Below are 15466 nucleotides of genomic sequence, written 5' to 3'. Positions count from 1 at the left end.
AAGAACATAAACCCTATGAATGTATAAAACACACAACTTGCATCATGTAGATAATATTTAACCAAATTAAATTGTATAAATATCTGGAGGCAAAAAGTTGACATAAGGTGCATAAAGAAAATGTACGTCAGAGGCTTATGTAGCTCTGCATGATGATAGTGAGCATGTCACAGTGCATATGGCCAAAGTCCTCCAGGGCCCTTTGAGTCCGCACATTAGGATACAGCCCCGAGTAAAGTCTGTGCTGAAGAGCGGCCATGTCTGAGGGGGTCGTGACCCCATCCCTGCTGCCTCCTCCCATCATCTCAGCTGGGTGGATTAAATCGCCCCTCGTCAGCCACCCAAAGGCCCTTTGAGCCTGTTGAACACTCACTCCAGATTTAATCTACCCCCGAGATCCATCTTTATCAGTTTTTACTGTCGTATTATTTTTCTAGTTAACCCTTTGCAAAGACAATCACCTTGATTTGTTACTGGTTTCTTTCAGGACAGGTCCTTGAGTTGATGTTGGATTTCAAAGAAGGATTCTCTCCTTTTTTCCTTGTGTTTTTATTTTTTATTTTGACTCCCAGTCCTCTGACTCCGTCCATGTCACTCTCTCTCAGCCCACCATCACATGCTCACATGGCTCATGGCTCATGGCTCGTCCGCAGAGGGTGCTAAACATTAGCAACATATCATCCTTACAGGGTGCTGACACACAGGGCAATCATTTTAGAAGAATTCAGTTCAGTTGCCCAAAAAGTTGCCCTTTGTATCACGGCCTCTATGATGCCTCTCTGCTGACACAGAGTCTGGGAATGTAGCAATGTTCCACCTGATATGCTTTAGCAACCTAATAAAAAGCAAAGATGCCACACATGTCCAACAGCTCACACTAATCCCCCCCTCCCCTAATGTATGAGACTCTTCATTTCTTCCAAAACTCATCCCTTACACCGGTCACTAGCACACAGTTAGTTCAGTTTAAACATGAGTAGAACTCGAAAGCACATACCTCCGCCAAGGCTGACCACTCCTCTGAATCTGTTATTTTGATCATACAAAGTGTTTAGAGAATTTTAATTTGCATCTGGGTCTACATTTAAATACACACAGCGATAAATGAGTTATGGCCATTTAAATGAAAGCTTTTGCATTTGTGCAGATTTAGCAGGATTGCTCAAAATTGATGTATGCATTAGGGACGTACATCTCCATCACTGAGGCAATGCAATCAGCATCTCAATGCACTGCCAACGACAATTTGAGTCAACGCAATGAGATACGATGCTGTGCAATATTTTATTATTTATAAATATTATTTTATTTTTTTGGTTCTTAGTTTAGAGAGGAGGAATCAATCAAAAAATATTAGTCACATTTCTAAAATGATAAAGGCATTGGGCCTCTAAAAATAATTATATATCAACTTGTTTTTACCGATGCACATTTTACAAATGATGCATCCCAAGTTCAACCCAAATTGTATCCAATGCACCTTTTTAATCATGGCAATCGCCTCTCCATTAAAAATGGGTAGTGTTGAGAGTTGAAAGAGGAAAAAGCACAAAAGATACAGTTTGGAAATCAGTTAAAGATTTGCTTTGACACTGTCTGCTCCAAAAATAAGTAATTTCCTCGGACTATGGCCAAGCTTTCCAACAAATTTCAACTTTAACATAGTTTTTGAGAAATCCTGCTAACAAACAAACATATGGGAACATTCAAAACATAACCTCCTTTTGCAGAGGAAACACAACTATTTTTGCATAAATGTCCATGACCACCTCATTGTCTGTTACTGTATTTTATTAGGAAGGCTACTTTTAAACACACATTCCCATTTAAAGCTGGAGACTCACCCACAAAACATAGACTATTGCAGTCCTGGGCATCCATCTCATTGTCTAACTAATCTGCTAAAGCAATATCGTTTACAAACCAACTTTTGGTTTTATGGTTTTCTCAGTCAGCAGCTCTCACCATAAGCAGTATGGCTTCTCCCCCACATACTGCTGCATTCAACACTTCCTGAGCAAAATGGCCATCACTTACTAAAACAAGTCTTTGTTTTTGTTATGCTGTTTTGATCTAAAACCTAGCCATGTGCAATAATTTAGTGGCGTTGGAGATCAACGTCACAGTGTTGTGTTTCTGGGGCACAAAGGCCCACGAAGCTGTGTGTTTGGGGAACAGCAGAGAAGCAGGCGAAGCCAGTCCAACGTTATCCACTTGACCCACACTAAACCTCCACCCACAACCCCAGACACCTACAACCCCTGCATCATCATAATGACCCAACTCGAGATGGGCTTGCCTCTTTCTCTTCTGTTTTTACCTTTGACTTCCTCCACTTCCTGTTCTGACCCCTCATGGGATAAAGTTTAGTTTTACTGTAGGTCTTTGAGGTAAAGCAGCTAATTCAACCAAACTGGAGGAAAACATGCAGCTTTGCAACAGAAACAAACCAATGTAGGTCAAATACTGTTGATAATGTTGAACAGGTGTGTGGAGTAAACCAAATGGTTTGTTTGCCTTTTGATAAAGAATTAAGATGGCAGTAATCCATCTGTAAATCTGGTAATGAAGCGACAAACAAATCTGGCAAAATGTTTGCTTTACTCCAGTCTCGCACCTTTCAAGTTTTACAATGTCTGAAATGTGTCTTCAGCTGTCACAGCAGTTCATCCCTGTGTTATTAGGGTTACTCAGTTTCACATTTTCATTCATATTTATAGCAGCTGGTAGACCCAACTCTCTGGGTTTGGATTTCATGAAATGTAGAGAAAATCTGCTCTTACCATTTTTTGCTGTATTCTTTGCTTTTTCTAGCAGTATTTTTCATGCTCTTTGATTAAAGGCCCACACGGCCATGTGCACACTGTTCTAACACCTGACTGGCTTTGCTGTGGACAGGTTTGGTGTTGCAGGATTTCTACTAGCCGACATGCTGCTTTAAGCTCACAGATTCATGACAGTTGTGAGGTGCCATCACCAATCTGTGTGCTTCCATTATATTCAGCTGCATGTGATTAACCACGGCTTCATGAGTTTGTATCAGGCTGTACGTTTGTAGAATAAAGGACTTAAAGAGTATTAGTCAGAGGTGTTTACATAGTACTTTAGACAGACAAATCAGGATTCAAATATGTTGAATCCAAAACCAGATGGATAGATAATTGGAGCTATAATATAAAAGGAAAAATGTGGACATATTAGGTTTGCCACCTAGTCAAGTAAATCTTGAAGTCATACCTCTAGTTTTGGGGATTTCCCGCCTTCAGATCAGTTAAAGGGTTGGTTTGGATTTTTTGAAGTTTTGTTGTATGAGGTCCTTATCCATACTTAGTCTATTACCTACAGTAGACGGTGATTGGCACGCCCCCAGTTTGGAGAAACAGACAGAAGCTAAGAAATGTACTGCTGTGAACAGGGGCAGCAACACCAGTTTATACGGTGTATTTAGAATATTTCTTAACACTTTACCTTGACGTCAGCTGAACTGACGAGGAACTGAAGCAGGTATATTCCTCTCTTCAAAACCACCAGACTCCAGTAATTGTACCTTGCTGGTGGCGTGCTGACCACTGTCTACTGCAGGTAACACACTGACTATGGATAGGAACCTCATACAATCCCTCTTCAATAAATCCAAGCTAACACTTTAAAATAGACAATATTTCTCTACAGGCTGACAAAAATCTATTAAAGTCTGAAGGACATTTGAAAATATTGATACAAATATTGGTCATTTAATAAGGTGCAGGACAGTAAAAGTACTTTACCTCCCACCTTTTAGAATGAATTTTTACAGCTCTTTCACATGATCCATTTGAACCTGCTGGCTAATAGATTATGATTTTATAACTTTGGGTTGCTTAGTGTTTCTATCTTTGTTTTCATCATTACGTGACACTTCCGCCATCCACAGTAGGCATTCATAGCAAGAGCTGAAAACACATTTTTCATACGTTTCTTTCTCAACGTGCAGATCTAACGCTGTGTGTGTGTGTTTTATGCATGTGCGTGTCTCCAGGATCGACCAACATCTTCACCCCCACCGCCCTGCTGGAGCAGCTCAAGACCATGAACAAACCAGACGAGGAAGTGACAAGCTAAAATCCTCCAATCACATCTCTCTCCTCTTTACCTTAACCCTGCCCCTCACTCCACCCCACCCCACCCCACCCTCTACCCGTCACCCATCTTACCTCTGTATCCTTCCCCCACAAATCTTACATTAATTGTTTATGCATCTTGCTTGAGAAGAAAAAAAAGATATCTTAGATGATTAAAAAAAAAATGTATCAAAGAATAAAAACAGTTGCAAGTATTCTCATGTTTTACAATGGATGCAACTAAATGAACTTATTTAAAAAGGTTTAAATATCAGAACAGAAGGCCATTTAAAACTGAAAGTACCAAAATGTAATATTATATGCTATAAAACCTGCTAGAATGTGTAAAAGGTAGACATTTTCTCTTGTTTGATCCTTTGGGTTTCCTCCTTGGTGTGAGTTTTATTGGAAGCGGGTGGAGGAGGGATGCACAGTTTGAGAGGTTGATGTCGTAAAATATGTCATATCAGTCAACATGCAATATATATATAATTAATATATTCATCAGAGAGGAGCCCCTAACCCCTCCCCCCGTCCATTTGAGATGTTCGTATTCAGTAGCATGCTTGGACTTGTGTTGGACTGTTAATGTGTTTGTATCCAGTGTGGATGTTCTGGGAGCTGCAGAGTTAGCATTTAGCTGTTTCCCCAAGATGTCGAGCTTGAATACTCTGCTGAAAAGCTTTGTTTTGAGTATCAAAAAAAGTGGGAAAGCGCGCTTTGAGACTTTTCAAACCACTCCTGAAGAATCTGCGCTCTCAGGTGCCAGTTTATGAGGTACAAATCTATGGCCATAAAGTGGTTATTGCTCACAAAAAGTCCTTTTAATAAGATGATTTATACAAAAATGTAGGTAAGATTTCAGACATTTTTATTTATGTATGTGGAATTTAAATTAACCATTCGCTTCCCAGAGTATTTGATACTCAAAACATACATTTTCAGTTAAGTATTGGTTTAAAAATGCTTGGTTTAGCAGATGTTGGAAAGAGAGTGCTCTGTAAAAAGCCAGAATCATCCCTCCTCCGGCTGCCGAGACTGTAAAGTATTGACTTGCCACAACCTTTTTCCTTTCTCCGGAGAAACTTCACGTTTTAATGTCGAAAAGGCCGTTGCTTGCTGATATTTAATGAATAATCTTAAAAAGGGCCAGTTGTATTTCAGTATTGTATCCTGTCAGAATAAGTCTTATCTTTGGTTAGTAATGATGTTTAATTGGGCCATGCACTGAGTAGTGTTGTGTATCTGCCATATGTTGCTGTTTTAGCGTCTCACTGTTGACTGGTGATATTTCTGACTGTGAAGTAGTGATACTTTTCCTTTATCAATGCCAATGTGAAGCCGCCGTGTTTGTGATGTTTAGCTGTAGTTGTTAGTCGTCAACCGGGAAAAAGAACTAATATCTATATTTTCTTTGTCTGTTTCCTCCTCTGGTGCAATGTAAAACCCTCTAATGGTGAATGGCTTTGCTAAAAAAAAAACCTTAAACCCCCTTTTCACTTTTATTTCCTCCCTCCCTCCCTCCCTCCCCTCTTTCCTGGCCAAACAAGTTGTATATTGCACTATAATGCGTTTTCTGTGATGCAAACGCTTGACTTTGTGTTTATTTTTTTCTATTATAATTTGCTGTTGTATAGGGTTCACTCCGTCAAATCAATTGATTTATATCAAAATTATTTATCAGAGAAAAAATAATAATGATACATTAGTCTGTCCTAAAACTGTTTAACTTATTGGGATTGTATGTTTGCGAGTGTTGAAGCACAAACAATACTTCCATGTGTACCTAATATGTACTAAGGCTGTCTAATAAATTGGCTTCCATAACATTAAGACTCAACTCTTCCTTTAACTACTAGCTTCACTTTTTAGTAGTTAATAAAAATTACAAAGTACAGTGACATCAAATGTTCATATCCACTTTTATTTGGCTGCTTTGGGACCACTGAAAATATTCCCTGCAAAATATTAAGGTAGGCCTACAGTTTGAGAACCAATGGTACAAAAGTAAAAAGGAGTAGTTAATAAAAAACAGAATTCACTTGTAACATCCACAGTTCTTAGTTTCAACTAAATATAATGCACAACTTTATCTGTAAAATAGCATTATTCCTCTGTTTGTGTTGGCGGTCCCACCTGTATATAAAGATAAAGGCCTTTTAAAGACCTTTGGTCTGAGAATGTTTGCTCCACATAAAGCCGGTCAGTTACAGTAGACTTACTTGTGTGGCTCATATAGTTACAAGCTTACGATAAAATACTGTACAAAACTTCCAAAACGCCACCATTTAAACTGTGTAGTCTTCACATACAGAATGACTTTAACAACATAGAAACAGACTGATTTTGAGGTTATCCAGCATGTATCGCACACAACTCTTCATTATATTTTAAAGATAAAGTGTGATGAGCCGTTGACCATTTACAAAATAGATTAATGGCGGTCTCTTGTGTGACCGTCCAAAGTGGACTCCATCACAACAGGTGCAATGAGCGAGTGCATTTCATTTACAGTGCAGCATGCAACTGCAGAAACAAGATAAACCTTTTATACGGCAACTAAAATAACACTGTCATCCTGAACTTACTTTCAAACCTATACAAACTAGAAAATATTTTTTTTTAAAACCACACACGATCAACAAACACAATCACATGATCAATAAATAGCTCAAAATAACTGAGTATTAACTGATTACAACTGTCACTTAAAGACAGCTCCAATGAAGAAGAAGAAACTAATTTATTTACTTCATCGGTTTGAAAATCAATATGATCACATTTATAGCAAACTGATCTACAGTACTACATCAATTTAGAAAGTATGTCATTTCAATGTATGCCAGCACATCTTTTGAAATTATATTATGCCTGCTAAAGAAACAAATTCATGTTTGGCCACCTGAGACTTAAATTTTGCCAGAAATTAAAAAATGACATTTAGCTTCAAAGAAACGTTAGAAAGAATAGATGGAGTTTAGATTCTTTATTCACGTACTCCTTCCGGCTGTAGGTGATGTCTACAGCTGTAGGGATGCTGGTGTGAAGTAAATGTTGCTGCCTGCGGAGGGAGGTCAGACTAGTAGCTGCAGGACTGAGTCAGCAGCTCCTGGTAGTGCAGTCCAGCAGCCAGAGAGCGAGCCATGTGTCCAGAAGTGTTTTTCATGTGGCGAGCTGCTCGTATGGCTCTGTTCAGAGAGCTGTCCACGGAGTGCTGCTTGTCAGCGGAGAGGGAGCGTCTTGACCTTCCCCTCGCCTCCTCGCGACCTCTGACCCTCGAGGATGTGCCAGTCCTGTTGCTAGGAGACACGTAGAGGGGCGATGAGTACAACCTGTAGAGAAGGTAAGGTTGATGACATAAATATTGAGTATGGCAGTTCAGGTTAAACTTACAATGAAAACAGCATGTAATAAATGTTATTTGTATAGTAGTTTTTGTATTTTTATGTACAACATTCAAATGAATTTTTCTCTCAAGATGAATGACACCAATGGTTCTCAAACTGTGAATTTGGAGTGCCACTGCCAATTAAACTTCACAAAGAGAAAGAAAAATATGTTTCCAAAGACATGATCCTTATTTGTTATCTGAGAAGCATCTATGTTTGACCAACCTTAGTGTTTTGCAGCTGTGAGGAGCTCCTCTCTATTTCCTTGGTGTATTGATGCATTGCTGGACAGTTATGTCCATCCACAGCAGTAGTATGTACACTGACAGCTTTCATTTTGACATTTTTCCACAATGTATAGTGTAGTATGTATTGTAGCAGTGTCTCAGCTTCTGCAGACACTAAATTTCTCAAATGGAGGTGTCTTTTTGCCAAAGGCGTTACGCTTTTTGTTTAACATATTGCATGTTTTTGCAAAGAATTGTTTGATGTCTGACATTTCCTGTTAGTATATTTATTTTACAGCTAGTATACAAGAAATAATTTTTTACTTTGACAATTAGTGTGTAGTACATACTGTATAAAACTACTATATAGTATGGAGGCAGGACAAATCATCACTTAATAAGTGAGCCAATGTGAGAAATGTCATCAAAATTGGAGAGAGACCTGTGGAGGAACTCAACGTAATGGTCCATCATCATAGGTCTGGTGTGTGAGTGCGTGGCGAGAGGGCAGATTACTCACAGGAGTGGTGGTGGACACACTGGCATGTATTGCAGCAGTGTAGGTGGAGCTGCAGCTGCAAAGTATCTGCTCCTCATCACTCCATCAGGGGACTCTGGTTGGCAGCTTGTGTGTGGGGGGGAGTCTGAGACTCTGCGACAGTCTTTGAATCACAGAGCAGGTCAGGAGCTCCATTAACACTTCAGATAATTAAACTCATTTCATTTACTGCAGACTGAACTGATTCATGTGCTGAGCACAGTAACTCTACAGGATCTTGTGCTGCTGATTCTAAACAACAAATTCATGTCAACATCAAGTCATGGATTATATCTTCAACCAAACACTGAGCAAAGGCCTGAAGTATGAAGATAGAACTGTTCACATCACTCTACTGTAGCAGTAAGCATTCAAAACAGCTTTGATCACACGGTCTCTAACCTGGTTCAGTGCTTCTCAACGGTTCAGGGCATCCACAGAGAGGACAGTGACGGCAAAGTGAGGAATGGGAGGGCTCTATGTTGCCACCACCTGGCCCAGACAGCAAGAAAACAAACAGAGGCAGGATTTAAGGAACAAAAACAAAGCAGGATAATTAATGAGGACAAAACTGCAATGCTGGTTTCAAATGAATTAGGAACAAAAGGATTTCAGGCTCTTTGCCTGAACACAAAACCCCCCCCTACCTTCAGGTCGCCCTCGGCGACGTGACAAACATTGAGGACAGAGAGGAGCTTGACGACTTCTGCTGTCAGGTTCATCTGCTGTCTCACACACTTGTACAGACACACCAGGATGTTGCCCTGCCACACACACAAACACACTCATCAGTCTGTTTTGGCAGATTTTCATCGAAAATACATTAATCAACACCTTTAATTAAAAGTCTGTGCTGAGATAAGAACATGGAGCTATGAATTCACAAGTAGTCACATTTCTGTGTGAGTATCTATGGAAATATAATCTTCTCTCACACATTTTAGGAAAGTATTTGGAAACTGGTGAGGACAGGAGAGACTGAAATAAGCTATAAAAGGAATGTTTTAACTAGCATGTCCTTGCAAGCCATTACAAAAGGGAAAACACAGCATTACGATGAAATAAAATTAATTCTGCTATATGTTTTGTTAGATAACTGCTTGCTATTAGTGTGGTCTCAATTTAGTGCTCAGTCTCATGTATTTCTGTTCTGGATAGATGTTCTTACTGGGGTTTGTTCTGCTGCGGACAGTTTTTGTGCGTGAACTGCGGCTGTCTGGGGCTGTAGTGGATGTTTGAGTACATCTGGATACCAGAGGCTGAGTCTGGGGTGTAGAGGGCTCTGATGTTCTCACTGAAAAGAAAAACATTACATGCATTAAATGATGTATTGTTCAAATTACATGATTTCTAAGAATGAATGGGCTTGCTTATCTTCATCATTGTACACACACCATTTAGTTGGGGGCTTATGTGCCATTATTTAGACTAAACCTAAGACATGTACAAATGTAATCTATTACCATTTAGGGCTCATGTAATAAACTGTCACTTGTTTATTCACCTTGTCCTTCATTAAAGAAAATAATTTGCACATATGGTTGTAGCAAAATTTGGATTATACAAAATCTTTGAAGCAAAGCTCTTGAGTTAAGGGTCAACTGAAAATTGAGATCAACTTACAGATATCAGGTTGTGGTCGTCTGTGTGCAGAAGGTGGTCTCTTCCGGGTTGTTCGTCTCAGAGTAGACTCCTCAACTTCATCAACGGTCGGTCTGTCTCTTCTTTCCCTGTTGACATCACTGCATCGCTCCCCAGACCTAAGCAACGGGAGAAACCAAACTAAGATAAAACCTTTGTGGTAGTGAGCTCTGTGCTGTAGCCTCACGCTGCAGACAGCAGTGTTCCTGAAGGAAGGGGAGACTGTGTGGTTACACCACCTGACGCGAGGTGTAGAGGTGATGTGGTGAGTGTAGTTCTCCTGAGTTGATGGAGCTGCTCTCACAGAACTCGGAGCTTTTTTATTTCTCAGACAGCTTTCTAGTCTCTCCCTCAGTCTGTTGACCTCAGCCTGCAGCGTCTGGATTGCTTCACTAAAAAACACACACAAAAGAAAGTTTAAAATGACATGAAACAATCCAGTTGGGGGTCACATTTGCATATCATGTTCCATTATTTCACCACCACACGTATCCAAGGTCAAACAGCAGTAAAGTCAGCAGTAAATGTGACCACTGAAGTGCTGCACTGTGAAAATTCAATTGACCAAATTTCCAGGTGACTTCTATGCAGGTGACAGTTCAAACGTACATACACACACTCTTTGAAAAGAGTCATGCGACACCACACCATGCAGGACACAATACCTCCTATTATGCAACCACATTCAATAGCAGCCGATTCTGAAATAAAATACATAAAAGAATATGATGACAGAAACATTACGAGTGGTTCATGAGATGTTTGGCTTGATGTTGCATGGTAAAAAGAAGAGTTATCAAGTCAATTTCAGGAAATATCTAAAAATATCATTTTCATCATTCAAGTGAATATTTATATTTCCATCCAGGAGTCTCTGCAGGGAGACATAAACCTGGCCTTGTTTGCACGACTATCAGCACTGCAGCTGCTGCTACACACACTCACTTGCGATTGGCCACCTGACTGGAGCTCAGTGCTCTGAGAGAATCGCCATGGTGACGCCGGGCAGTGGGGGAGGAGCTTGGGCTGGAGCTGTGGAGGGAATTGGATGATTCTGTGTACTGGTCATTGTGTCCGTCTTCAGACACAGTGTGAGCTGCGGAGACAGAGGAGGACAGTAGGTTAAATACACAATAAAAGAAAGAACTAAAAAATAAGAGTAATAACACAGTGAGACAGTAACAGGCCCTGACATTAATTTTATAGATTTAAAAAAACACATTTTGTTTCTAAACTACGAGTAAGTGTTTAAAATTACAACAATCTCCGTTGATGAACAGAACTTGGAGACTCACTGCTGTCACTCTCCAGCCCAAACTCACTGGTCCCACTGTCCGCCCTGCTTCGTTCTGTCTGACCGACCCAGCGCTGTGGAGAGCAGGAGAAGGTGCGTCTCCTCTGCCCCTGTCTTGTTCTCCTCGGCTGGTCGGAGCTGAGTCGGGAGTCCCTGCTGGGTTCTATAGCCGTGTGTCTATGTGATGCCAAAGAGGTAGGAGATGGTGCTGAGACTGGGCCTGTGTGAGGCTTCCCATGGTTACCCGCCTGAGGCACCGAAACACTGTTGCACCATGGAAGAATATTCAAACAAACACATACAAAGACAGATCAGAAATGGTCTGTGTGTGTGTGTGTGTGTGTAACAGAGGTGGGGGATAGCGCATGGGGTAAAATTTATGGTGCAGTAAATCTGTGTGGAGGCATAGAAAGCAGTATTGGACTTCCTCACCTCTCTGAGGCCCTCTGGTGGAGAGGACTTGGAGCTGCTGCAGGAGTCAGACGGCTGCTCTCTGAACCGACAAACCCGCTGTCTGTTTCCGGAGAGATGATCCCATCCTGGTCAACACAGCACAGAGTGAAGATTATGACATTTAACTATAATTATCTAAATGTAGATGCAGCATTGTTTGTTATACAACACAGCTTTCTTTGTGGAATCTGTACATGTCTTTTAATGCAAAAACATTCATATACTGCCTTTTGTTGTTTCATAAAGCAATAAAAAGAGAGGCTGTTACACTGGTTTTCAAAAAGATACTGCTGAGCATATATCAATATCATGCAACCAAATCCTGAGATTACTTGTACATGACTGCTTGTCAGCTGATTGTCTAGTGGCTAAAAAGGTGCGTGGCAGCTCAGTGTTTTTGCTTTTAAAACAACTGTATAAACAAACAAAATCATTGATTGGTGTTATTAATTAAGCTAATATCACAACTTTTCCACCCTCCTAATTAAAAACATATATTAGGGAGGAAGAGTATTTTGCAGCTTGAGTGTTGATTTCTTTACAAACTTATACAGGTTAAACTAATCATTTAATTTTCCTTCCAAGTCAAAAGTCTCTTAGCTCACATCACAGAATTTAAGATTCAAACATGTTTCATGTAGGTATAGGTGAGTATGGATAGTCATGATAAATTTGAATGTGCAATAAATGTAGCTGTATTTCAGGAACAAAGCTTCAATGAGATGTACCAATATCTTGATGATAGAAAAATGAAAGGAAATGTTTCAATATATCTGAATGCGATCATCAAAAACTACCAGCATTTTTAAAGCATGATTTACGAAGCTGTAGTTTTGAGGCTCAACTTCCTGTGGCCTAGACTCAGCAGGATCAAACTTGAAGCTGAAGCTATGCTAACACTGCCACATTTATGAATGAAATCAATGTAGAATCAATAACAGACAGTTATTTTTCAATATAAACTGACCTGAGAAAGTACTCTGCTGTGTGCAGGTTGGAGTTTGGAGTTCCTCCTATCCAACGCAGTGATCTCTCCCAGACTGCTCAGACTGCTGCTGTGGGACTTTCCCAGCTCTAACCTCCTTTTGCTGCTGGGAGGATGAACAGGGAGCGTTGTGGACTGGCTGGAGGCCCTACGTGATGGACGACTGGACCTGCTGGTCTGCTCTTTGCTGGTGCGAACAGGAGGAGAGTCCTGACAGTCTGATTTCCTGTCAACAGAAAAGTATACATAATTTAATTCAGCTGAGTTACTAAAATGAGCTTCCGTTCAAAAATACCTTTGTATGTACGTGTTTGTTGGTATTTATTTATGTCTAAATTCTTATTTTATCAAAAATGTGTCTGGGGTAGCAGTATTATTTTACTATTCAAGATTTAAAAAAATATATATTTAGACACGAAAGTAAATATTTTTAGACACACAGAGCTGCAAAGACCAAGAACAAACATCAGTGTGCTGCTGATTAAACTACAGCTCATCTGTTTCTCTTAAGACTAACGTCTGTGAACGACTCTTCTGGACTTCCAGGTTTCCAGTTCCTTGACTCGGTCTCCCTTTGTTCTCGTCCCCAGGATGCTTGTCAGTTCTCACGGCAGCAGAAATGAGAGCTCCGTCCTTCTGGCTATGGTCTAAATGTTTGGGAAGCTCCTTGAAGCTTTGGTAACTAAACAGAAGGAGGAAAAACAATCAGGGTGAAATAATCAAAGTCCAGACTGCAGGCTGAGTTCCTGTCAAGAAAGAATATCTCCTAACATTAATAAAAGTCCTTCCACGGCAAAATACTGATAATTTAAAATATAAACATCACCACTCACTCATCCATTAGTTTGGCAAAGTCTTGTTTAACACGTCTGTTTTTGCCATTCGGAGGTTGGAGGTAGAGAGAATTCAGAGTTTCTTCTTCACTTTCTTCACTGGCTGAGCTCACCTCCACCGCCGCTGCCTCTACTGCATCAAGCAGCAAAGGTACAGGTGGGCTCTGGAAGGAGATGAAGTAAGATCATTATATTAAATCTGATACGTCCGGTCATTTCATTTTCTTTGAGACTAGGACTGATTTTGGAGTCACTATGCAAAAGATTTTTTTTTTTTTTTTTTTAGCATAACACTATTATCTTTCAGTGAACTAATCTTTACGGATGAAGCAGCAAATAAAACCAGATGATGACTGACCCTCTACTCTATATCATCTTAAATCAGCACCAGCATTTTTATTATGTAGTTTTCATTAAATCATTCATTCATTCATTAAATGTCTTAGTTAATAAAATATCAGATAATAGTAAAAAAATATCCAAAACAATTTTTAAGACAATGTTTTTTCCAAACAACACAGTACTGTAGTATAGTTTTGTTTTCACCACAAATTAAAAGTCAAACAGATTTTCTGTACAGTTCAAGGACAGTGCATTGCTACTAGAGAGCTGTTTGATATTGGTACCTGTGGGTGAGTTTCTCCCCTCCAAGGAGGGACAAATGAAGGGGTAGAGTGAGGAGGTGTAGAGGGAGGACCCTCACAGGTGGGCTGCTCCTGTTGCATCTGTTCTACCTGCTCCTTCAGCTCGTCCATATGCAACCCACACTGAAAGATCAGCCCCTCCAGCTCCCTGATACATACACAAACATACAGGCAAATATAATGAAAACAGCAGGAACAACTGAGTGCACATTGAGTACAGAATATAGAATGTAATCTATGGCGTATTCATCTTGGACATCACTCTCACCGTTCAGGGTCAAAGTTGCTGATTTGTACCCCTCGTTGCTGAAGGAGCTTGTGCTCATCCCTCGCTAAAAGGTAGCCCCTTTCTAAAGAGTCAAGCCCCTCAGCAAGCTGTGGCAGACCCTGAAGAAGAGTGTTGGTTCATTAGTTTGGATAATTAGTAGAAATAAATGATTACAGTCTTAAACCATGAGTTGTTGTTCTTACCTTCACCTGTTCAAAAGGGTTGAGCTTCTTGCACTTCCTCAGATCCTCAAAAGTCTGCAACTGAATGAAGAACACCAAAACCTTTATCTGTGATTACTTTCCTAAGTTACATCATGCAGCAAATGTATGGATTTCCATCCTTGTTGATAGTTTGAGTAGGTCCTTTACCTGCTGGAGGAACCTGTCAGCCTGACTGTAGAGAATCTTGGCTGACTGCTGTCCCACCAGAGGGTCTGGGCTTCTTGTGGAAGGACTGGCAGATGAATTTCCTGTTCATTTGACAGACAAGCAGAGTTGTTGAAATGACAATATTTAATTGTGAAAGCAAAGTGACTCGGAAATCTGATCACTGATTTATATGATGTATGATCTATTAAAATGATGAACTTGACAGGAAAAAGTAAATATTGAATAGGATGAATGTACTCTGATGATTGCTGTGTCCGTTAGAATGAAGAGCGTTTGAGTTGATCTCTCCTCTCTGAGCCTGAGGAAAATCCAGCATCATGATCCTTGAGGCCTCCTGGTTCAGTCCTGACTGCACCAAGTGGCCAGGCTTCGGAGGGTCAGAGTACAGGTTCACCTGGTGGAGAAATGAAAATGAACATATCATGATCTATTTTATCATTGGCTCACCTGCTTACTAAGTCTGGTAATATATTGGCACAGCTTTTTCCTTTCTACAGGAATGGTGATGTTTGGATCACTGGTTAATTTACCTTATTGAAGACCAAGTACATTTGTTACTGGTGGATGAGAATACTTCATATAGCATGTTTAATTTTTATTACATAGAGCTCCAAGTTTTTTCACTCTGAACATTTCTGTAGAAAAAAATCAAACCACTTAGAGATGATCAGATTCAGCTGGATTAGATAGATAGATAGATAG

General features: G+C 40.1%; 2 protein-coding genes across 4 annotated transcripts in view; one reads left to right on the top strand and one right to left on the bottom strand.

Moving 5' to 3' along the window:
- The window catches only part of stxbp1a (syntaxin binding protein 1a), a 32316-nt gene extending 26389 nt beyond the window's left edge, over window positions 1-5927 (top strand). Inside the window, exon 19 of one of the 2 annotated variants that reach the window (XM_035668511.1) lies at window positions 4019-5927. In XM_035668511.1, coding sequence (XP_035524404.1) covers window positions 4019-4101 — 83 coding nt within the window. In that variant the 3' untranslated portion in view covers window positions 4102-5927. The remainder of the gene's footprint in view (window positions 1-4018) is intronic. The other variant, XM_035668510.1, reaches the window with a different exon arrangement.
- Window positions 5928-6003: 76 nt separating this feature from the next.
- akna (AT-hook transcription factor) overlaps window positions 6004-15466 on the bottom strand; it is a 20419-nt gene continuing 10956 nt past the window's right edge. For both annotated transcript variants that reach the window (XM_035668632.1, XM_035668633.1), the window contains exons 6-23: window positions 15002-15158; window positions 14744-14844; window positions 14576-14635; window positions 14373-14491; window positions 14087-14252; window positions 13461-13624; window positions 13145-13309; window positions 12610-12853; window positions 11622-11728; window positions 11191-11453; window positions 10841-10991; window positions 10135-10287; window positions 9878-10014; window positions 9423-9548; window positions 8902-9018; window positions 8657-8746; window positions 8237-8378; window positions 6004-7432 (exon numbers count right to left, since the gene is read on the bottom strand). In XM_035668632.1, the coding sequence (XP_035524525.1) occupies window positions 7180-7432; window positions 8237-8378; window positions 8657-8746; window positions 8902-9018; window positions 9423-9548; window positions 9878-10014; window positions 10135-10287; window positions 10841-10991; window positions 11191-11453; window positions 11622-11728; window positions 12610-12853; window positions 13145-13309; window positions 13461-13624; window positions 14087-14252; window positions 14373-14491; window positions 14576-14635; window positions 14744-14844; window positions 15002-15158 (2715 nt within the window). In that variant the 3' untranslated portion in view covers window positions 6004-7179. The remainder of the gene's footprint in view (window positions 7433-8236; window positions 8379-8656; window positions 8747-8901; window positions 9019-9422; window positions 9549-9877; window positions 10015-10134; window positions 10288-10840; window positions 10992-11190; window positions 11454-11621; window positions 11729-12609; window positions 12854-13144; window positions 13310-13460; window positions 13625-14086; window positions 14253-14372; window positions 14492-14575; window positions 14636-14743; window positions 14845-15001; window positions 15159-15466) is intronic.

The sequence above is a fragment of the Morone saxatilis genome, unplaced genomic scaffold (genome assembly GCF_004916995.1).
Source record: "Morone saxatilis isolate NCDOM2014 unplaced genomic scaffold, NCSU_SB_2.0 Contig21, whole genome shotgun sequence".
Classification (NCBI taxonomy): Eukaryota; Metazoa; Chordata; class Actinopteri; family Moronidae; genus Morone; species Morone saxatilis.
The sequence above is the reverse complement of the archived record's forward strand: the minus strand, read 5'-3'. Positions and strand labels throughout refer to the sequence as shown.